Raw genomic sequence first — 23,838 nt, 5'->3', positions numbered from 1 at the left:
CCTGCTGCTTTTCTCTTTTCTTCCCGACTTCTGCTTCCCTCCCCCCGCTTTCCTTCCTAGTTTATTTATTTATTTATTTATTATTTTAAATGCAATCCCGGTGCTTATTTGGGCGAGTCCTCCGCCGAGTTAACCTTTCGCGTATACATGTGTGCATTTATCTGTATATGGGAAATTGGGTGTCTGTGCGTGAGCGGGGGGCGGGCTGGCAGTTTTGCGGGAAACACTGCTTCCACGCCGAGAGAACTCGCTTCTCCTAAAGATATTTTTGGGAAGGGAGGAGTTGCAGAGAGGGACGGGAGGGGAGAGTTGGGGAGACCTCAATTAATGCTTTAAAGATCTCTTAGAAATTAACAAACTGGGGAGTCTTGGAATCTGCTGTTAGAAGCGTGTTTCCCCCTCTCTCCTCTAACAAGCACTGACAGTCTAATTACTGTAGCTACAAGCAGCTGTCGAGGCAGCAGCCCGGGAGAGGAGGCGCCACAGGCTGGGCGCACCCGGCCGGCCCCTGCGCCCAGCCGAACCGCCGAAGCGCGGCCCGACTCGGGGAAGGACTCAGGGAGGATGGAGAGGGGCAAGGCCCCGCGCCCGAGAACCCCGGCGGGCCTGCGAGCCGGCGGACACGCTTATTGTTTCCTTAAGTCTTTACCTTGAAGGTTAAAAGATGTGACGAAAGGAGGGGACATGGGGGGAGTGGGAAGAAAATCTCTAAGCTTCTATCCACCCCTTTTCTACCTCCTCGAGCTCTCCCTCCCCCCGTGTTGGTAAAATAACCACGCAACCCGGGGCTGAGGGGGCGGGGTGAGCCAGGCTGGAGTGTAAGAAAGCAGATGTCCCCGCTGGCAGCAGCCTCAGCCTCCGGGGAAAGCTGCACCGGGGGGGCCCTCCCGAGGACATTCACCTCCCACTTCTCAGGCATCCCGCTCACAACTGCCTCGCCTCGGCGGGGGTGGTTTTTTCAGACTCGGCGTTTCGCGTGTGCAGCTTTTTTACCTGGGAGCTGTTCTTACCCGGCCACGCTTAGCAGATGCCAAAAGCCAGACCCTGCGCGACTCAGTCATGAGACAGAGGGAGAGACCTGGCGGGTGCCCACTCCACCTTTAGAGCGGTGACCCGCGCTCCCTCTGTAGAGCAGGGCAGGGGGCTGCTCTCCAGGCTGCCTTTCCTGTGGCCCCAAAGGGTCTATGTCCCTCACCACGTGGAGCTTAGGGTGCCGCTGGAACCCAGAAGAAAACCGAGTTTGCTAGTCCTGCTAAAAGTGGTGGGGGCGGGGAAAGGATGGGCTGGGGAGGAAGGTCAATGGTACACTTTAATTTGAGTCACCTTCTGGGACACGGAGTTTCCTCTGGTTGTCAGCAAGCTAGTAGATGTCAACTGTGTTGAGAGAAAGTCTTCCCATCTAGAAAAGGACAGGGGAAAAAAAGAATCCCCTTTCACCAGATAGGTACAGTGGTATATTCTGGCTGGTACACGCTGGGAAGTTTTTAATTTTGTGTGTGTGTGTGTGTGTATGTGTGTGTGTGCGCGCGCGCGCGCGGAGAAGGGAGGCTGGGTGGGCGGGAAGTGGGGGGAAGGGAAGAAACTTGGATAATTGTCTAGGCATTTCCATTCAGCCCTAGTGGCAATGAAAGAAAGATGTACATACCTCAGAACCCTTCGCAGTGAATACCTAATAATTACTGTCACCCTGGTGAGGAACATGTCAATATGATGTGCTTGGCACCGGGAGAAGTCGAGGCACCACTCTCATTCTTCCACAAGTTAAGGTTCTTCACTGTGGCACAGAGGCCTGCTCAAATTCCCCCATCCCACACCCTCTAGTTTAAAGCACTTGCTTCAAGAAGGCTTAAATTTCTGAGAGTTGCAAATCAATGCTTACTTCATAAAATGGAAGCCATGCCTTAAACACTTTTAAGAATCAGGGGAAAACAGAAACCTATAAGGCGAGAATCATAGGGAATAAAAATGAAAGGGAAGTCTCATTTTAAACAAATTTAGCAGCCGTCTGAATTTGGTATCCACTCTCTCAAATGTCTTCAGTGGCCATCAATCAGGCTGCTAACAATGAATAACAAATTTCTCAACAAGAATATGAACATTTCTAATCTAAGTTAACAAATATAGATAGTCCTTGCAGGGTTTTAGATTTTCTCCCGTTAAAAACAAATGTTTCTTTAGAAAGTTTAGTTTGAAGAATAATTCTAAAATTCAAAGTGATTCACTAATTGTAATAAATGCCACCAAATCTGGTCATCACCATTCTATTAGGTTACTGAAATGAAAACATGAATTTTATAAACTTCCCTAAAAATGTGATTCCTTCCTTCCCTTTTTTTTTTTTTTTTTACTCAGGAACAAAGGACATACAAATGATCACAACATAAGTACCTCTTAATATTTAATTAATTTCATCATGTAGCTATACACACAGTAAAAATTAAAGCCATGTATATTATTTAAAAATCTAAAGTGTTTAAATAATTCTACCAGTTGTTTTATCACTGGACAAGAAATGCATTAGGTTTGATATTTACAAAGATGTTTATGTTGTCTGCTATTTTCTATTATAGGTTTATTCAAAGAGAATATCACCTATAGCATAAATAATTAAATTTTTCAATAAAAACAAACTAAAAAAACCCTAGAAACATTTGACATCACCAAATTCAACAGCTCTCACTAGAAATCCAAGCAATAAACTTAGATATATGAAATAAACATAAATTATGATTATATAACTCTAAGTCACATACATAATTTTGAATTATAGTAATAGCACTGTAAACATGAATACAAAGGATTATAGTTTTATACAGAATTTTTTTTTGTTTTTCTTCTTTTAGGCTTATTTCTCCTTGAAAGAACAGAATGATCTTTTAAAAAATAAGAGTTATATAGTAAATCCAGAAAAAAATTCAAATAGCTGTGAAACTAGATTTTCCTATAAATGATCTTGAATTTAGTTTACAATCAAGTATTTACAGTATTAAAAACCCAAAATCATCACATAGAACTTGATATGTCTGTTTTCAAATGTGTCTTAAGTCTCTCCATTGAAGTGTGAATTAAGATGCCGAAGGAAATCCCCCCTGGATGTAATGGATGGTGGGAAAACTGCTTGACAGAATTCACATACTCGAGGTATATGCAGTTCTGAGTCTGTGCCACTTAGTACCACCGAGTCACTGTCTTGATTAGGAAAGGGCTTCCAAATGGGCTGCAGGAAACAAACAAAAATATCTGTTACTTATGTTTAAATTCAAATAGCACTGGACTTCAAATTTGAATTTCTGAATGCGTTATGTATGGGCATATATATTGAATTCCCTAATATAAAAGCAAATTACTTTTCCGTAAAGTTAGCATGACATGACTCAATTCGTGGTTTCATAAAGGGCACAACTAAACTTTGATTAAAAGTCACTTGGGACACACACAGTCATGCATTTTATCTTTATATATTTAAAAAGATTGCAGCTTTAGCATGCAATTTTTAATACTCAATGATCACAACAGCAGTAGTTTTGGAACAATAGTTAATACTTTGGTCTTTTAAATTAAATTCTATCTTTTGTTTTTTACAATAAAAACCTTAAATTATAGGGGCTTTATTAATTACATAGTACACAAGACATGATGTGTGTGTGCATTGCGTCTTAATCAAAATCAATTTCACTACTGTTTATAAGCAAATACAGTGGATACATCATACATGAATCAGCATTATTTTGATTTTTAAAAAGAAAATTTTCCTTTTAAACTACTGAACAAATTTCACTGATGTTATCTTTTGTTTTTAAAAACACAAATATTTAATCATTCAACAAAATCTAACACATGCAGTGTTTTGACTTCTTACTTTGCTTCTGTTATATAATAGGTAGTTTGGCCTTACTCATTCTTGTGGCTGAATAAAGTGAAACTCGTCAATAGTTGCCTGGTTAAAGAATTATGGAAAGTCATAATCTAACAGAACCACCTCCACTATAACCAGCACATAAATACCCTTTCATAACTGCATTTATTCTTTTTTTTAAATTTCTAGAAGGACAAGAAATAGCATTTAGCTTAATAATAGCTACACAATAGATGTCTGTTAACTGGAAAATATTTTCCTGAATTGTGTAAACCAAATTATTTTTTTAAATTTCTTTCTTATGTGGACACAGGTAAATTCCTCTGACACAGCTAAATTCTGATATTTTAAGAATCATCATCTCATAAAGTCAAATTTAAAGAGACCCCTTATCCTCCTATTACTAATATGTTTTTAAAGTCACACATCCTAGTCTAGCACCTGACAAGTGTTACTGTTATTTCCCCTAACTTCTTTCATTCTGGTTAACCAATCATTTACATAAACAGTATATTACTAATGGAAGCACTTGGGTTTCACGACATCACTGTCTTCTTATGAACAGTTTACTGGACAGCTGTGTACAATTGGTGTAAATATACAACGTCTGTCTAGGCACCCAGACACATTCAAATATCAGTATGGAGGACTTATAATAATGCTGACTCAATTCCTTTCATAAGAAATGTCAATTTTATTACAAAAATAGTAATATTTAAAATAAATGTTATAAAATTTAGGGTAAAATAACTCTCTGGAAAAACTTCTTTGATAAAAGTAGTAAAAATTGTGAGCATACAAACAAAAATCTAGTTAGAGTTAACTTGATTCTAATTTTAATGTTTTCAGTTTAAACAAAAAAGTACAAATCACTGTAATGGGAAATTGATATGGCCAAAAATAAAAGATTATTAAAGATAATTCTTATTTATATAAAATAGTAAGAAATTAAATCAGAAGCAATTTAGCTTCTAAATTTGGTAAGCCAATCTTCTACTCCCAATTTACCTATTAAGTCCATATTCATTTTTCTCTATTAAGAACTTTTAGTTCAGATTTGATCTCTTCATAGAATTTAGTTGGGATCCCACTCACTGACTCAGCAAAGTAAAAAAGAAAATCACATAGAACAATAATAATCTGATATACTTTAGTCTTGGTTATGATAGCTGAATATATAAAATAGATGTTTAGTAGTAATGATTGATATAAAGTAAAATTTTGAAATATGTAGCCAAAAATTTCACTTGTCTTTGCTACTATCTACAAACAACTCAGGATTTTTTTTAAAAAAAATTATTATTATTATTATTTTGAGACAGGGTCTTGCTCTGTCACCCAGGCTGGAGTGTGGTGGCACCATCACAGCTCACTGCAACCTCGAACTACCTAGCTCAAGCAATCCTCCCACCTCAGCTTCCCAAGTAGCTGGGGGCCACAGGCGCAAGCCACCACACCCAGCTACATATATCTATATATCTATAAGTATTTGTAGAGACAAGGTCTCACTATGTTGCCCAGGCTGGTCTCAAATTCCTAGGCTCAATCAATCCTCCTGCCTCAGCCTCCCAAAGTGCTGGGATTATAGGCATGAACCACCGTACCTGGCCCAACTCAGGAATTTTGTACTTATACTAGCTTTGTACTTATACTAGCTTGCATAATACTAGCTTTATTAATACTAATAAAATAGCTTAAAAGGTTTTTTTTAAAAAACTCATTTTAAGAAATATTCTTTCCATCCTAAACTGTAACATGGTCTTCAAAACAAACTAATTTCTTTGCTTTTTCTGCCAAAATATCAATTATCTAACCTTATGCCCCATGTCTTGTGACAACTCAACACTAATTCTCCTGAATTTTTTAAGCTGAATACTTTTCCATCAAGTTGTAATCACATACCAGCTGTTTCCCTTGCTGTAGTATAGAAAGCAAATGTACAATGCAGGGTGCCATCTACTGAAACATGAATGCACAGACTAGTAAAAGAACAAGCAAGACATACAATAGAGAAAAAAGTAACAAGCATTAGAACTGATGCACTTCACAGCTCCACAAGAATTCTACTTGCAATAAATGAAATTGTTTAATTTGTTTCATTTAGTAGCAACTATAACTGAGACTATGACGTGAAATAAAGTACAATGAACAAGAACATAAGTGAGGTTATAATTAAAACTTATTGTCAGCCATGCCTAGTTCTTCCCACTACTAAAATATACCACAGCTTGACAACTGCCTTCTTTGCATGCTGATTTAAGTCTATAACCTATATGTGTACTTAAAGCAAAAGGGTATTAATAACTTTTTTTTAAAAAATATCTCAAGGCAAAGAGAAATCAGACAAATGTTTGCAAGTTACATAGACATTTACATCAATCTGTATTTTCATAAGCTTCTGTTTTTTGTAAAAATTATATAGTTTTCATTTGCTTTCAGACATTAAACTTTTTTTTAACTAAAAGAATCATTCTGTGATAGAATTTGAATCTAAAAGGGAGGGCAGGAGTGGTTTGGGGGATATTAGCCTGTGAGCTTTAGAAACATTAAATAAAATATTTGATATCATACACATGCAGAGACTATTTAAAAAATATACTAGGCTACATGTTCATTTCCAGATTAGCAACCAAAACCAAACTAAACCCTACAGATCTGTGTACTATATAACTGAAGATGTAGTAGAAGTATTCACTGAAAGATAGTTCACTTATTTTGATAAATAGAAATGTAAGATGCAATTATTTACTTATGAAAGATCATGAATTCTTATAAAGATGAATATGATATACACAAACTATTAAATAAAACAGCATGTTTCACACTATGAAATTTAATAATCTTATTAATCCTGAGTAAACAAGCTTTTAATAAGGAACTAAGAAAGTGACACCACGACAGATATGGATAAGGCTTAACATGTATTTTTAAATCTGACATAAATTCTAAGGTACTTTCCAATAAAGTTTTACCATATTCAGCTTTTCTAATTTCATGTCATTTATTATGGGACTTGTTTTTTTGAAAGCCTTAACTTTGGCTGTCAGTAGTTTAAAAAGGATGTTTGATAACATAAAAGAGATGCATATCTGTGCATGTATGGCAAAATGTGTGTTCACACATAATAATATATTTGTTAATGCAAAACAGTTACCTGCTGTGGTCCTCGGATAGCTTTTCCCGGGGAATCGAGTGAGGGAAAAGGTGCATCAGATGGGTCCAGAAGTGGGAAGCTATTTACATATAATGCATTATGGTCTCCAGGTGGCAAACACGCAGCTCTATCCAGAGTTGTCCTGATACAAGTGTTTACAAGATTTGAGGGCTTTGTTTTGTCAGTTGTTTTAAGGTTTTGTATAGCTGAAGCTATGGGGTCAATTCCCTGAATTTCAAATAAAGTTTCTTCTGTTTTAACAAAGTTCCCTGGGTTGTCTCTGAACTCCATATTAAATTTCTCTTGGCACATTGCCTCAGACGTGGCAGGACTAAGGATGCCGGGTCTCTCTGGAGTGCTATGTAAGAAAGTTGAGTCATTGTCCATAGGTGGAAACTTGACATTGAATTTAGAAAGTGATTCAAAAGAGGTGTCTTCCTCATCTCTGCACAGTCCTCTTGGTGTGACAGATGTGATGGATGGTGCACCTCTATTTATATCATCTTTAGCCTGAGGCTTAAACAGCGCTTCTTGTTTATCTGTTTTATCCGTACACTGTATAGGCACAGAGCACTGTGTTTCTGCAGGGAGAAGAACACAAAAGAGAAACAGACGCATTCAAATCATTAAAAAAATCTGTTCAATCAGCTTTGGAGAGATTATTATTATTTTTTCTATTGGTTTTTATAGCAAATGAAGACAACTGGGATTTTAAAATCTGCTACCACCTTACACAGAATATTAGCAGTCTCCAGCGGGTGAACTGAAACATAGCTTATTAGTTGCAATTTAACTACTTTGTCTTTTCCTAGGTCTTCTGCCGTAAGCTTTGCATCTTGTTCACAGTTACACTGCTCCACACTTGAAAAACATTTGCTTGTAGTGTATACATTTAAACATTTTGTCAGTAACGGAAGCTATAACTGTGAGTTTGCTTAGACAAATAAGTTGTTAAAAGGGAAAATCTTACTAGGTATATCTAAAATTAGGTCATTTATTATTAATGTCACTGTCTAACTAAGTATATCACTAATCAGTTTAGCCACTGTCTGCTCTCAATAATCCATGTGAGGGACTGGTGGTTGCAGGAGTTGGGAAAAAGAAGACAGTGAAGGCAAAGGAAGGATGAAATATTGTGATGCATGTTAAGAAAACTGTGGATGAATAGATTATTTTATCATCTTATATCTTTTTTTAAAAAAGACCTCTGTAAAAAACAGGTAAATATCTGGTAGACAAAAGGGCCTCTGTAGCTCATTTATCTAGAACCACTTATCCAACAAATTCAGCTTTGTAGGACACAGTCAAAAGCTAGAAAGAAAACAGAGCTTCTGAGGAGCCAGAATTAGAGCCACAAGGTTCATAGATAGATGAATTTTGTTCCTATTGTCATTTTAGATTTATTCTAACAAACTTGGTGGTATTTCCACAGCTCATAGCTGGTTTGAAACAGCAAATTAAAAGGGAGTATGAGTTGCTAAAGGCAGACATAGATATCAACAAGAGCTAAAAGCATAGGAAGAGATAAGAAAGACAAAGAAGCTGATATAAGAACTTAGAAAACACTACAGTCTAGTATAGGGCCAATGAGTGCTCAATACAAAAAAACAATCATCAAAGTACTCTCCATGTTGATGATTCTGAGACACTAGAAAAAGCCAAATTAAGCTCCACAATGTCCCTTAAAGAAGGCACTGAAGTTGGTAATGTATGTATTTTAAGGATTGTCATCAGCACTGTTGAACATTCACAAATGGAGACATTACCAATGATGCAAATCTAGGTAGACAGGGTATACAGAACACAAGGTATACAAAGTATCTGTACAGGTTAGTAGGCACTTAACAAATGTCAGTTCCTTTATATTCCTTTGGTCTTGGCAGTCTCATGACACCTCTCTGTCTTTTGCCACAGCACATTCCAATATATTTTTTTCTGTTTGGGTATGTGTAGTAAAATGCAACCAACTTCTTTGGTTCATTTTGTTATATACCTACTGCCTCTCTTTATACCTCTCTTCATACCATCCTTTCTTATTGGATTATTGTAACAGCCTTTAAACTGCTTCCTTGCCTCTGAATTTGTCTCATATCCAATCTGTTCTCTTCACTGCAACTTCCCCTCCATCCCTCATTCTCAGAGTAGTTTTTCTAAAATACTAATCTGACCAAGTTACCTTCCTAATAAAATCTTTTGATGGCTCTACAAGCCCCTCAGATCTCAGAAAAGGCTTATTAGACTGTTCATGACTGGCCCCTGGTCATCTCTCCATGCTCATCTTTCACTCCATACTCTGGCTACAATGAACTTTGTATAGTTCTCCAAAATAGCTACACTCTCTTGTCTTTGCACCTTTGCACATGCTGTGCAGACTGCCTGAAGTGTCCCCTCCCATTACTCTTTGCCCAACTCTTATTTGTCCTTCATATCTTGGCTTGGACATAAGTTTCTCTGGATGACTCTCCCATGACTCTTGGATGCCCTGAGAACTGAAACACTCTGTTATATAGTTATGTGTCACTTAACGACGGAACATTTTGAGAAATGCAGTCTTAGGCAATTTTGTCATTGTGCAAACATCATAGAGTGTATTTACAGAAAGCTAGACAGTATAGTCTACTACACACCTACATTATATGGTATAGCCTATTGTTCTTAGGCTACAAACCTATACAACATGTTACTGTACTGAATACTGCAGGTAACACAATGGTATCTGTGTATTTAAACACTGAAAAGGTACAGTAAAAATATGGCATAAAAGATAAAAAATGGGTATGCCTGTATAGAGCACTTACCGTGAATGGAATTTGCAGGACCGGAGGTTGCTCTGGGTGAGTCAGTGAGTTAATGGTGAGTGAATGTGAAGGCCTAGGATATTACTGTACATCACTGTAGACTTTATGAACACTATACACTTAGGTTACACTAAATTTACAAAAAAAAACAAAGTGTGCTACAATGTAACAACAGCTACCTACAATGTCACTAGGGTGATATTAACTTTTTTTTTTTTTGAGACCAAGCTTTGCTCTTGTTGCCCAGGCTGGATAGAGTGCAATGGCATGATCTTGGCTCACCGCAACCTCTGCCTCCCAGGTTCAAGTGATTCTCCTGCCTCAGCCTCCCGAGTAGCTGGGATTACGGGCATGCGTCACCACGCCCGGCTAATTTTGTATTTTTAGTAGAGACGGGGTTTCTCCATGTTGGTCAGGATGGTCTCGAACTCCCAACCTCAGGTGATCTGCCCAGCTCAGCCTCCCAAAGTGCTGGGATTACAGGCATGAGCCACTGTGCCTGGGCTGATATGAACTTTTAAGTACCATTATAATCTTATGGGGCCATCATTGTATATGCAATCTGTTGTTGACTGAAAATGTCATTTGGCACATGACTGTATTTCCAAGTATAACTCTCTTTCTTCCCACTAAAGTAGGTTTTTTGAGGTCTTAAACTGTTTTGTTTCCCTGTAACTCCAGACCCTTGCCCAGTGTCTGGCACATAGTATGCCCCTAACAAATGAATTCTGAATGAATCTGTAATCTCTCCCCTACAAAGCCTACTATAATAATCAACATTTACCAGATACTCTATGACTAGGAGTGCTATAGTAATTGTCACCAAGCTTAATTGTTTATCTGGATTTCTTTAGCCTCTGAGGTTCTTAAAGTCCATTAACTCTCGAGTAGTCATTTTCCCTGGCAGTAGACTTGAAAGTGGTAGGAAAGTCTAGGAAACAGTACTGTCTTTGTAGATGACATTTGCTACTTGCAAATAACAAATCAGGAAAACCAACTGTCGAGGTAATCAGATTCTGTAACACCCAAAGAGGAGAGACTTATCAAATGATCTTCACAAGGAGAACAAGGTGAATGCTGGAGAATCTGCTGCTGCTGCTAATGGAAATGACTATTAACATTAATAGCACTTCCACATGGCATGTACTATTATAATAATTGTATGTACATTAATTCATATAATACTCAAAGTAATCCTGAGGCAGGCACTATTATTATCTCCACTTTACATGTGAAGAAACTGGTTGGAGAGGTTAATTCAAAGGCCACACAACTATTATAGTAAGTGGTAGATCTGCCACTGGAACCCAGGCAACCTAACTGTAGATTTGTGCTCTGAACCATTAGGCTAAATTGAACATGTTGGTTTCTGTATATAGAGAGAAGTCCCCAAATTGACAGAAATGTGCTTTGAATTATTTTTCTAGCAGTTGATCTATCCCTGCTGTGAACAAAACGAGGAGAAATCAAACAGCTCTAAAAAAACATATTTTCTTTCAGCAAAGCTAGCTGGCATAAAACTCAGCCACATTAAAATAATCTGAGTTAATCTGCTCAAGCAGTGAGAGTTAATATCTATTAAAAAAATTTAAACCTTACATTCCTAATGCTACTAGAAATCTAAGCTGAGACAACTTAAAACTCAAATGAGATGCATGAAAGCACTTGTCATCCTGACACCATATTGAGAAACATGATCAGGTGAGCAAATAGCTTTTCTATTTTGTCTATTTTAAGACTACTTAGCTTTGCAAGGAAAAAGTAAAATGGGAAATATTTTTAGATTTCCCAATTTTAAATACAGGCTATCCATTTAGTTACTTCTCAGTATAATCACGTTGTATACTGACAAAAGAAAAAGACCTCATGGTTGTTTATTACCCTTCTCATGGATGTTTGTTACCCTTAATCCTATATTCTTCCTTCCTAATCTCTACTGAAATTGGACACTCCTTTATGAACCAAACAGTACTTTATTTGAAGCTATGGATAAACATACATTTTATCTTTATCATTTCTTAAGTCTACTGCCATATGTAGATGAGTAGAAAAAACAAAGTAATAATAAATAGGAAATGTAGAATTCTACTAACTCAGTATTTTCAAATGAATCATATCTGGTTATTTAAAAGTAAAAATCAAATTTTAATACAAAATAACATAGGAACAATACACATACTCTTCCCAGATATATTGTGCAAATCATATTCAAAATAGTTCTTCTATATTTTTATACAGTGTAGCATACATACTTGGAAACCCTGAATAGGCATCTTTTCAAAAAATATTTTTTCCTTTCTCCTTTTGATATACCACTGTCAGAGTATAATATTTATTTTGGTTTCTCTTTGGACCCCAGCAAAACTTCACTAGAGTCTGTAGCACAAAATATTTTGAGAATAATGTACTTATTATTTGTGACACTGTTAACATAAAGCATAAAAATAAGGCATCAGGAAGCAGTTTTAGTGGAGGAGAAATTGAAGTTAAATACTCAGTGTTCTAGCTGACAGACACATACTCAGATTTAGACCTGTGCAATTTAAAAATGGTCAAAGTATTAAGCCATTGATAATGAGGTAAGTTTTCTGTGTAACAAAGAATATATCACCATTACAATGCCTTGAAAAGATGTTGATGTTCAAAAAAGCATGTTTATGAATTCTAGGTACTACATCTCCATAGCTAGCATATTTTAAACAGAAATAATTCATTTACTTCAGAGGTACCTAGTATCTTTAGTCCATACAAAAGATCAATTTCTCATGAAAATGACAAAAATTAAGGTGAAGAAAAGAGTTGTTTTGGGGGAGGTGGGGGAAGGGAGAGAAAGAACCAAATTATGTCTGTCTACAAAGATTATTTTGTTTCTGTAATACCACATTGTGTAACTTTTCTGAAAATAAAATGGTAGTAGTAGCAAAAAGTGAATTTACACTATAAAATGATTTTAAATAGCCTAGATGTAAGAGCTGCAAGAAATGGAAAGTGATCTTTAATTAAAAGGGTGTTAGTCAGCAAGACTGCAACATCTCTCAGAGTGAAAACTGTAAATCACATCCTTTGGGAATTGTCTGCAGAATAGCTCAAATCACAAAGGTAAAGGAGAATTTATCATTATAAATGATCAGTTTACCTTCCTTTTGTTTGCAGAAGTGTTTGGTTGCCAGACCTAATCCCTTATATTTTGCTATTCATATAGAACTACTGAAGCAAACACCAGGAAGCCAGTCTGGGGTTTTAGGAAAGGGTACAGCATTTACAAAACATACTATAACACATATGTAAAACAAATGTTCCTTCTAAATTATATTTTATACTAAATGTGTATTTTGTGCATTAAACACAACTAGCACTCAGGAAATTTGAGTGCCACGTTTTTATTCTTGAACCAAATGAGTTCAAAGAATTCTTGAGCCCAGGAGTTCAAGGCTATAGTGCACCATCAGGCCTGTGAATAGCCACTGCACTCCAGTCTGGGCAACATAGCAAGATTCTGTATTTAATTAAAAAAAAAAAGAACATGAAAAAAACATCTATCCATAGTGTATGTAATGAACTTTCAGGCAGAAGTTACAAACAAACCTGATGTTATAATTTTACTTAGCTCATATAATATGGTAGTGTGGCTTCAAGGTCACTTATTAACATAAAAGTTAATGTTTAATAAGGTCCCCAAAAAACAACTGAAAACTTTCAGGGATATAGTCTGTATTTATTTTGTATTTTTTTAAGGTGGGATGTCTCATTAAGATAATTAGTAATTATGTCTTTCAATTTAATCTATATAGTACCATATACAACAAAGAGAAAAAAACCAACAATTACACATGTAATACATTACAGAACTTACACAGCATGTACACATTCAAACATACGTGGATGAGGGGTAAATTACAGATGCTACACACTTAATAGGCATTCAGGAATATTTTCACATTCAAAAGGAAATCAATTTCAATCAAACAAATCAATATTACTGTAAATTAAATTAAATCTTACCAGTTGCAGTGTCTGGTATATTAAGTTTGCTTAAGTGGTCTTTCTGTGCTTTTGCTAGCATGCATATTCTATGAAATTCTTCTTTCAGATCCCAGAAAGTCTTCTCTATATTACCCCTAAAAAAAAATCAACATTTTAAAATGTAAAGCTATAACTTCCAAGTTTTTTAAATAATCAAACTTATGTAGTACCATTTTATGTGCCACAAAATAATTATTTAAAAGTAAAAAAAAATTATTTTAAATTCCTAGACAATGTCCCCAAAATCAGCTTGTGTTTGTAGAGGGCCAGGCACAAAGTAAGTGATAAATTAAAAGTTTTAATACATAAATATAGTATAGTCTAGCATATCTACTTATTCATATATACACTAATGCTGGCTGTCTTATTCTCACATTAGAAATTTCAATGCATTGACTTTTGTTCTCTGCAAATATCTTAAATAGAATATTAAATATTCCTCATTTTGGTAAGGTTCACATTAGGAGCCATCCATATAAAGAAATACGACCTTAACACTTGGTCTATTGAAATAGTAGAGCTTTACAGAATTCAAGTTTTAGATTCAGCTCTGCTATTAACTGCATGACTTGTTTAGGTCATCTTTAACATGTAGGATTCTGGGGTTGGTCACTTCCACTTATTCTAAAAGGCTATTTTTTTTTGCAATTGTTAAAGCTTAAAAAAACAAATATAAAATATATTTCAGTATTGATAATTTTTAAGAGTTGAGAAAAAAGGATGTAGAACTACCTTTCATGGAGCAAAGGACTGCCAAGACTCCTTGCTGAAGTTTCTTTTCTAGGAGAAGAAACCTCTTGTCTTCTTACCTTAAAGATACAAAATGATTACTATTACTACTTTAAATTGCTCCCAAATTCAAATGAGGTCGAGTAAAGAGAAAACACAAAGGAAATTTTATTTACCTTCCCTACTGAAAAATAACTTGAGACAGCTTATAGACCTATATGTAATATACAATTGATTTTTTTCTTTAAATGAGAAAAATCAAGGAAAAAGGAAAATGAAGAAGGAAAGTATGAAGAGATGAAATATTTCTGGTAACTTCAATTACTATTTCCGGTACTGGTAATTCAAGAAATTTCTCAAATTCAACTATTGATCAAAATTGCTGCTCTGTTCACCAAGCACCTCATACGCTCAGAAACTTAGGGGGAAAAAATCTATGTGTCTACTTCTTTTGATATTCAGTAAAAATGGCCTATATATTTAAATCAACGTGTTTGTCTTTTGTTATAGATTCTTTGCTGAAGAATGCAGCTGTATTAAAGGAAGAAAGAAAACCAAGCTACAGCTCCTTATAATTCAACAAGCATTTAAAAGGTTTATAAAGATGGTGCAATTATGTATTTAAGCTGCTTCAACACAAGTTCTTGCCTTTCACTCCCACCCTGTGGCTTACACTGGTATTACATCTATTCTGACATTTAAAAATCAACATTAAAGAACATATTGTAATAATGTGTTCTATGGTTTAAATATTTAAAAAATTTTACATCATACCTAGAAAGTGTTGTGTACTTTCTAAAGCTTATAAACTGAAAAGCCCAGAGATTTGAAGAATCCTAATACAGAATCATAAGTTATAATTCATCCAAAATTGAATAGTTCTTAAATTTCAAATCCAAACCAGTGGATATCTGTCTTTAGTGACATTTAGATTTTATTCAATTAAGGTCATTGTAGCTATTATAAATGGAAGATTTTACTTCATTGTGTCTTATCACTGAAGTACTTCACTCTTGCTTTTCAAAAGATTTCTTTCAATTTCTTCAGAGTCTTATTTGTTCTCTAAGACAAAGACTTGATTTCAGTTTGTTTTTCTTAAAATTAATATCTTCTCCAATTTATTTCCCAGTTTTTTCTAAATAAATACTTTAAATATATAGAGTATTATTTTTATAGTATCTCAGAATTAGTAAAATAAAATCTTGCCAATACAAACAATTTGTGATTTTATACATTATATTGTCAGACTGAAGTAAAATAAAGATTATTTTGTTGCTGCATATCATGTGTTTGACAAACATTCAGGTCATATATTCTTCTGGATTAAAACTGCTGTATTGAGCGTTATAATGCAGTCACATCAGAAGATATTTTCACATTCACAGTTTGTTTTTAAAAGTGGTAGACAAGGTTTTTCTATGGTGTTTTGTACAATTAGAACACTCAATGGATTTTAGTGTGGACTAGGAAGAAAGGCAACATTTTACAGCTAGCCAGCCAGTCAGAACACTACAAATACGACAACAAACTTTTAAAAGATTTTATTATTAAGTCTATATCAACAAAATCAGAGAAGAGGTATATTAAGAGAATACTTATATTTGATAATTTAATGTCAAACAAATCATAAAATAAGTGATTATATATTAAATGGAATGACCTCCTTATAGTGAGCCAAGATTGTACCACTGCACTCCAGCCTGAGTGACAGAGCAAGACTGTCTCAAAAAAACAAAAAACAAAACAAAAAAAAGAGTAATGCCCTGTAGTTTTAGCCTAAAACTGGAGATAGTTACAGAAAGTGGTAAAGATAGTGCTCCAAATTCCAAAGTCCTGACTTTGACATAAACTAGGAATGACTGCTTCTGAGATTAAAGAAGTATTAAAAACTAATGGGGATGAAGAGGGCTGAAGGAAAAGATAGGAAAAAAATGACAAATCTTTGTCTCGCTTGGTAAATCATTGATGCTAACTTACTTCTGTGATGTTTGGATTTGATAACTAGTGTGGGTGAATTTATCAAGAAAAGATTCCTTTGGTGTGTTGGCAGGAGGTAAAGGAGGACTCCTTGAGGAATTCCTATGACGTATCTAAACTAAGGTCTTCAGCTTCTTTGGGGTTAGAAACACAGCTCTGCTTACTATTATTTTTGTTTTTATTCTTATTGAAAAAACTATTACTGGTTGTACTAGGCAATACACTGCACCTTTTATCATTCATGCCAAATAAAGCTGTTAATATATTTCAAATGAAAATTCTGAGTTCCCGGTACCCAAGAAAAATTTTCAGAAAGGCACCTCTTAACATGTTACCTGGGGGAAAAAAAAAAAAAAAGTAAACGGTTTTCTGACAGACATTTTGAAGTCGGGTTTATTTAGAATGGGGCATAACATGTTAATGCTATTTTCCATTACAGCAGTCTGATACAACTTTCTGAAAACAATCATTAATTTTTCAAAGGATTTAGGATTAGTATAATCAATGGCAACTTCAACACTTTCCCAGAAACTCAGACTTTTTTGTCAATGCATTATCTTAATAAAGATTAATCAGTTTGTTCAGCATCTCAGAGAGTAAGATAACTTGTATTTTTCTTTCTATTCTCAAATATAATCCAAGTGGGCTCTGTACTGCAGGAAGATGAAGTTGTAACTTCAAATAAGAAAGCAAGGGAATTTTGAACATTATATTTTAGGAGATTTTAAGCATTAAATCATTCAAAAAATGAATTTATTTTGAGGTACTAAAACTTAAAATACTTAACATCATAAACTGTTCCAAGTACTAGTTTGGAAATGCTGAACTTGTGGAATGAATGCTGAAATAAGAGTTTTACACATCATACTTTTCATATACACTTCCAGTATGTCGCTGGGTAAGTCATTCAACTAAATCCATTAAGATAAACACATCTGAAACAGTTGGAAGATGTAAAATGTTTCCTTAAATTTCCTATGTGAATTGGGAGAATTTTGATTTAGTGTAAGTCAATTTAAGCTTCTCCCTAGATGGGTATTATATCAAAAATATATGTTCAAGGGACAGTTGAATATGCAGTGATATTTAAGGAGGAGAAAAAAAGTGGTTAATATTTCATTAGTCCAAATCAGGCTTTATTATTGATGCAAAAATAATCAAAAATGTTTTTGTTTCCCATTCTAGGATATGTTAGATATCAACCTCTCAAAGAAAGAAATGTACATTTTCCTTAACACCTGCTTTTGTTATAGTTGATACTAAAAGTGAAATTATTTTATTCCTTTTATAAAAAATTGGAAAGATACAGAAAAGAAATAAAAATTGTCATTCAAAACCATATTTTTTCTTAAAAATTTTAAGCAATTAAAGTCAGCAAAATAAAATTGAGTTACGGAATTTTTTTTTTTTTCCTTTTTTGAGACAGAGTCTCGCTTTTGTTGTCCTGGCTGGAGTGCAGTGGCGTGATCTTGGCTCACTGCAACCTCCATCTCCTGGGTTCAAGCGATTCTCCTGCCTCAGCCTCCCAAGTAGCTGAGATTACAGGTGCTCGCCACCACGCCCGAGTACTTTTTGTATATTTAGTAGAGACAAGGTTTCAACATGTTGGTCAGGCTGGTTTCGAACTCCTGACCTCAGGCAATCTGCCCACCTCGGCCTCCGAAAGTGCTGGGATTGCAGGCGTGAGCCACCGCGCCCAGCTGAGTTATGGAATTTTTAAAGATAATTCTGACTAAACTCTTTAACAAGATGTATATTCTCTCATATGTATGTAAGAAACCTAAACTTTAAAAGGCTTCTATTAAGTAAAGAAGGTTAGTTTTCAATGATACATATTTCACTTTACTCCAGTGTTCATATCAAAGACTCCCTTTAAACTTTAGTTACGATCCTTGCATGCAAAGGAATATTTATTTTTAGCTAGCTTAGGCAACTGAGTGTAGTCAATGTTTTATTTCGTTTCTGGATGAGGCTAAATAGAAATATGCTTTTAAAACAGAAACGAGAATCCTTACTTGGATCAATGTAAACCAAGAAATAAGCCAAGGTGGGATGGGATGGATTGGTAGAGGGAATATAAACTATGGAATAGGTATAAATGTTAGCTTGATAAAATTCACTACAGAAAAAGGAAAAGTAAGTAGTAGGAAAAAAACTGAAAATAAGATTCATTTGTCACTTAGATTTTTGAGAACTAAGAATGAAATGTTAAACGAGGAACTGAGGTTGAATATTTCCTTACCAGTCTACATATACTGAGACAAAAGATGTTATAGTGAAGTCAAGCACTGGATACAGCTGAATCAGGGAGAAAGTGAAAAAAGGGCTGAGACAGAAAAAGATTAAGGTATAAAACAGGACCAAAAAAAAATTACAAAAAGATATTTGATAAGAATAAACATAAAAGAATAGTACATAAAAGTTTGAGGACAAAAGATAAAAAAATAGAATATTGTATTTAATCTAAAAGAACTTACGGCCATATAAAATCTATGGTTCTCTCACCCTCATTAACATTCCTGAAAATCTAGCAAAGCAAGAGAAACACAAATCCTAGGAGCCTTGTCTGTTCTGTGTGATACAGTGTGCTAGGCAAACCCACTGCCAGTGTGGGAACAACTCCAGGGCAAAATGGGATCCATCCCAGAGTTCTGAAGGAAGTGGCAAGAAAATAAACAATATAAAAATAAAATTAAACACCCTAATTACTTCCAAGTTCTTTATTGGGTTGTGGTTTAACATAACCCATCCCCACAATCTCTACTGATTCAATGCTACAATAAAACATATTGTTCAGAAAAGGTAAAATCCTTTGCCAGTACTGCCACAATTACTGTAATTTCAATTCTATCAAAGTTAATTTGTAGAATGAGATGAATACTTTTCTACTATCTGTCTTCTAAGTCTTTCACTTTGTATTAGGTACCTTTTGCATATATCTTTCTGATTTCTTTAAAGGGAAGAAATATTTAATTGTGGACATGCTTTTTTAATGCAAAATAGAAACTGCATAACTTCAGTGAGCAATTTAATTAAGATTTCTCACACTCCTTTCACTCTTTCCCCAAACACTACATTTAAAATGAACTGATCCGTGCTGTGCATGGTGGTGTGCTCCTGTAATCCCAACTACTAGGGAGGCTGAGAGGGAGGAGTTTGAAACCAGCCTGGGCAACACAGCAAGAACTCATCTCAAGAAAGAAAAAATGAACTGATTTGGAAAAATCCTTTAACCACAAATTTAGTGTTATGCCACTACACCATGAAGAACAGAAGCTATCTTCTTGAAAATAGCTATTATTTAAGCAATTTGCATGTATTACTTATTTAACTGAAATCACAAAAGCTGCTTATTTTGAGATGGAGGTCTTGCAACGTTGAGCAGACTGGAGTCAAATTTCTGGACTCAAGCAGTCTTCCTGCTGCAGCCTCCGAAGTAGCTGGGACTACAGGTGCACGCCACTGCACCTGGCAAGCCACAAAATCTTCTGAATTACGTATTTAATTATGATTTTTAAATTTGCTTTGAAGAGATCAAATAATTTGTGTATAGTTTGGCAGGCGGAGTAGCTGTGATTGGAACACAAGCCTTTTTGCCCCAGTAGCTTTAACTACTTAGCCATAATGCTTGGCTGCTGGAGAAGCTAAGTGGTACAGTTATCCAGCATAGGGTTGGAGATAAAGAATGGTTACATTTACATATTGCACCAAGGCAAACTAATTTTAAGATTCTAAAATCTTCCTGTCATACAATAAAAAATATATTTATCACTGAGAAGCAGTTACAGGCCATGTTTTGATGCTTAAATATTGCCCAGGGTGGGAGGGGAAACCTTTGGTATAGCCTTTTTTTTGCTGCGTTCTCAAGGATGTATCGTACAAATAGAAATGTACATCCAAAAATAACTTAAGATAGATTTACTCAAGTTTTGCCAAACGAGTCACTTGTTAACATAGGCAATTTGGCAGTATTTTCTTTGACAAAATTTCATAGTATTTCTCAAACTTGGCATAGAAGTTAAGCATTTGACAAAGCATGACAATGGGTGGAGTACCCTACTGGTTAATTCTATCCTCTCTGGAAAGCTTAACTCCCTTCCTGCCTCCCCAGCTATCTTTTAATAAAAGACTGGGTATAGTTATAGCAGCTGATAAAGTCCTTGTCTGATAATTTCAGTGTCTGAATCATCTTAGGGTTGATGTCTGTTCTCTTATAACTGGGTCATATTTTCTGGGTTCTTTATATGTTGGGTGATTTTGGACCATATCCTGACCATACTCAGCCAGAAAAAAAACAAAAAACTAGACTTTAGGAGCTCAGATTCCATTGTGGAGGAGTGAGCACCTAACAAACCATTCTTCTGCAAATAACAGTTACAAACTTTGGACAACACACACACACACACACACACACACACACACACACACACATGCACACACAAACCAACTACCTGAAAACATTGAAGACCGAACTTTGCATATATTGGAGGAGAGTAAAAAATGTGTAGTAAGTAATTGGCTTAGAGTGCATTCCCAGTTTTCTATGGTTTTGTCCTGATGATGGCCACACTGCAGTAGAGGCACAGTAGTGGCTGAAATTCCAGTAACAAAGCCCACTAACATTCTGGCTGGAAGAACCAAGAAGGAGAATGAGACCATAACCATGGTCACCAGAGAGTGAAGGAAAGGAGCCCTAGAGAATTTGAGAACCTTAAATTCCGAGTTTAAATTCAGCCCAAGTCTCTGGCAGTCCCCAGGTTGGGCGAGGCTAAAAGCTTTGCAGCTAAAGCTCTAAGGATTGAATGGAGATTGGAGCTGCCCCTCTCCATAGGAGTGACACTTACCCTGAGCTAATCAAGTTCACTGCCTGTAAAAACAAAACTACCAATACCCTTTACCACTCTAGAAAACATTTTGTCTGTTTCTTAAAATAAACAAAAAAACTCCAAACATGTAAGTACTATATGACCCAATGAATGCACTCCTGGGCACTTCAAAATTTATGTTCACACAGAAACCTGTATACAAATGTTTACAGCAGCATTCCGTCTATAAAGTAAGAAAAAGATAGGAAGCACTTTCTCCTCTGAAGCCATGATTATATCACCTAAAAACGGTTATGGTAAATGAAATGGCTCATTCAAAACTCTCAGTTTTAGCTTTCAGTTTACATAATGTTCTCCCAAGTGACCTAGAATAATTGTGGCTCTTGTCTAGAAATTATCGTTTTTCCATTAACATCTTGTAGAAAATTTAACTTTACGTATCTATGCACACATAACCAAGATAAAGGCAAATAAGAACTTGTCTTCTTTTCTGTTAGCATCAAAAAATCTTAGGGCAGGAGAAACCCTAAAGAAACTGAGGTTAGGCCTTTCCTGAGTAGTAAAATTTCAAACTGGGGGCCTCACCAACTTTTTTTTTTTTTTTTTGGCCAAGAAAGAACTTAGTAAAAAATAAACTACCAAGACCTAGTATATTCTTCATGTCAAAGGGGAATGAACATTTATCAAAAAGAAAAAAAGTAGGAAGAAGAGTTTTAGATTCAGCTTTATCAAAAAATTATCACTTTATGCTTACGGCTCAGGATAAGATGAGAAGCAAGAGCTGAGGACAGAAGTGAGGAGTCTCAGGCTGCAGCACAGGTAAAAAAGAGAAAGCAGGATAGAATGTTCAATTAGTAGAAGCAAGAAGGAAAGCAAGGAGATTCACTGTGGCCATTTGGCCATCTAGCAGACATACGGTCCAGATGTAACTTCTAGAGAATACAGACAAGTCAGTGGCTCCCTATAATATTATTAAGATAAAATGTAGAGGGAAACATGCTGTCTTTAATGTTAAATAGTCAAGAGAAATTAGGAGTAGAAATAACAATGAGTAAATCCATTAAATATGGAATTACTTAGAGGAAACTAAGCTTAAATGCAAAAATCACACTACTATTGACAAACATAACAGGAAAGAGACAATAAAAGATGCTCGTCTTAGAATTATTTGTTTCCAAAAGGGACTTATCAGGGAGGGAGACAAAAACCACAGGTTAATGACAATGCAGAATGTGTGGAAACTGCTATACAATAGTTTTATTAGGATTCTAAGATATATAGCTTAGAGCATAAGTATATAGAAAGATGACTAACTGGCAAAGAAAAAAAAATCTTTCAGGAAATAAATCAGCTTTCGTAACATAGCAAGACACTGCTTAACCAAGCAGCAGAGAAGCTCAGAGTGTATAGGTGCAAATGAAAAATTAGGTGACTCTTCCCCCTCCTCTACCCTCAAAATCTAGCAGTATCTTAGAGGGAACTAAGAATCCAGTTAGAGGATGTTAAAATACAATACTGGGAAGAGTGTTAGCTGAAGATCCTGTACTTAAACAAAGCTAAGTGGTTTTCTTAGTATTGATTTCAGATCCCAGATACAGTCTTGCACCTTTAAAAATTACCAGAGTACCTAGTATGCAGCACTTCATAGTCCTAGGGTTTTATGGAACATACTAGAAAATGCAGGTATCTACTATCAAACTATCTTTTAACAAATTAGAGTCAAAATTCAGAGTCTGCTCTAGACTTAATATAGATTAATTTACAAGCATCACGATTTAAAGTATGAAGATATAAGACAATTGATTATCCAATGTATGTGAAAAGAACTGATGAGGAAGCACTAGGACCTCCATGTACAAATAAAGGTTCCTGAGGAGATGCTGGAATATTCTTAGAACATGACATTTTTTCAGCAGGATGAAAAGTAACTTACTAAGAAAAAGGCAATATGATTTTTTTCTAAAAGGAAATTATAATCTGGTTAAACCAGTGGTTCTCAAAATATGGTCCAGGATCCTTAAAGGTCCCAAGAGCCTTTCAAGGGATCCACTGTTGGGAGAGATAATCTGCCATGGCCCCTGAGCATCCTGGCACATTTTTGCTGTTCATGTCAGGAATACAAGAATCTCACTGTTCTTTACCGGAGCCTTTTCTTAGGCTTGTGTTTGCAGAGCAAATTTGAAAGACTAGGTAATGTCTCCCTCTTGGACAAAGAGCAGGCATGCTTACTGCCTGCTATAAAATGGTGGGTTCCCCAAGCTCAATATGCCTCTCCTTTAATGTAACCATTGCATGTATAAGCATCATCTGTGTCTGTGTTACCTCCTAGGCAGGACCAATGAAAATAAGATGTTCTTGGCTACTAGCTTTACTGTAAATAATAAAGTCCTTTTCCTCTGATTCACTTTTCTGTTTTCCTCCAGTACCCACCCATGAAACAGTAACTAACTTATTAGCTTGTAAGTAGAATAAAAT

The 23,838-nt window shown here is 35.6% G+C and overlaps 1 protein-coding gene across 2 annotated transcripts in view; it reads right to left on the bottom strand.

The window, feature by feature from the left end:
• Positions 1 to 2,385: 2,385 nt before the first annotated feature.
• TANK (TRAF family member associated NFKB activator) overlaps positions 2,386 to 23,838 on the bottom strand; it is a 75,841-nt gene continuing 54,388 nt past the window's right edge. For both annotated transcript variants that reach the window (XM_055108672.2, XM_008974418.5), the window contains 4 exons: positions 14,564 to 14,640; positions 13,811 to 13,926; positions 7,011 to 7,591; positions 2,386 to 3,217 (listed from right to left, as the gene is read on the bottom strand). In XM_055108672.2, the coding sequence (XP_054964647.1) occupies positions 3,041 to 3,217; positions 7,011 to 7,591; positions 13,811 to 13,926; positions 14,564 to 14,640 (951 nt within the window). In that variant the 3' untranslated portion in view covers positions 2,386 to 3,040. The remainder of the gene's footprint in view (positions 3,218 to 7,010; positions 7,592 to 13,810; positions 13,927 to 14,563; positions 14,641 to 23,838) is intronic.

The sequence above is a fragment of the Pan paniscus genome, chromosome 13 (genome assembly GCF_029289425.2).
Source record: "Pan paniscus chromosome 13, NHGRI_mPanPan1-v2.0_pri, whole genome shotgun sequence".
NCBI classification, from domain to species: domain Eukaryota; kingdom Metazoa; phylum Chordata; class Mammalia; order Primates; family Hominidae; genus Pan; species Pan paniscus.
Note: the sequence above shows the minus strand (reverse complement) of the source record. Positions and strands in the feature narration are given on the sequence as shown.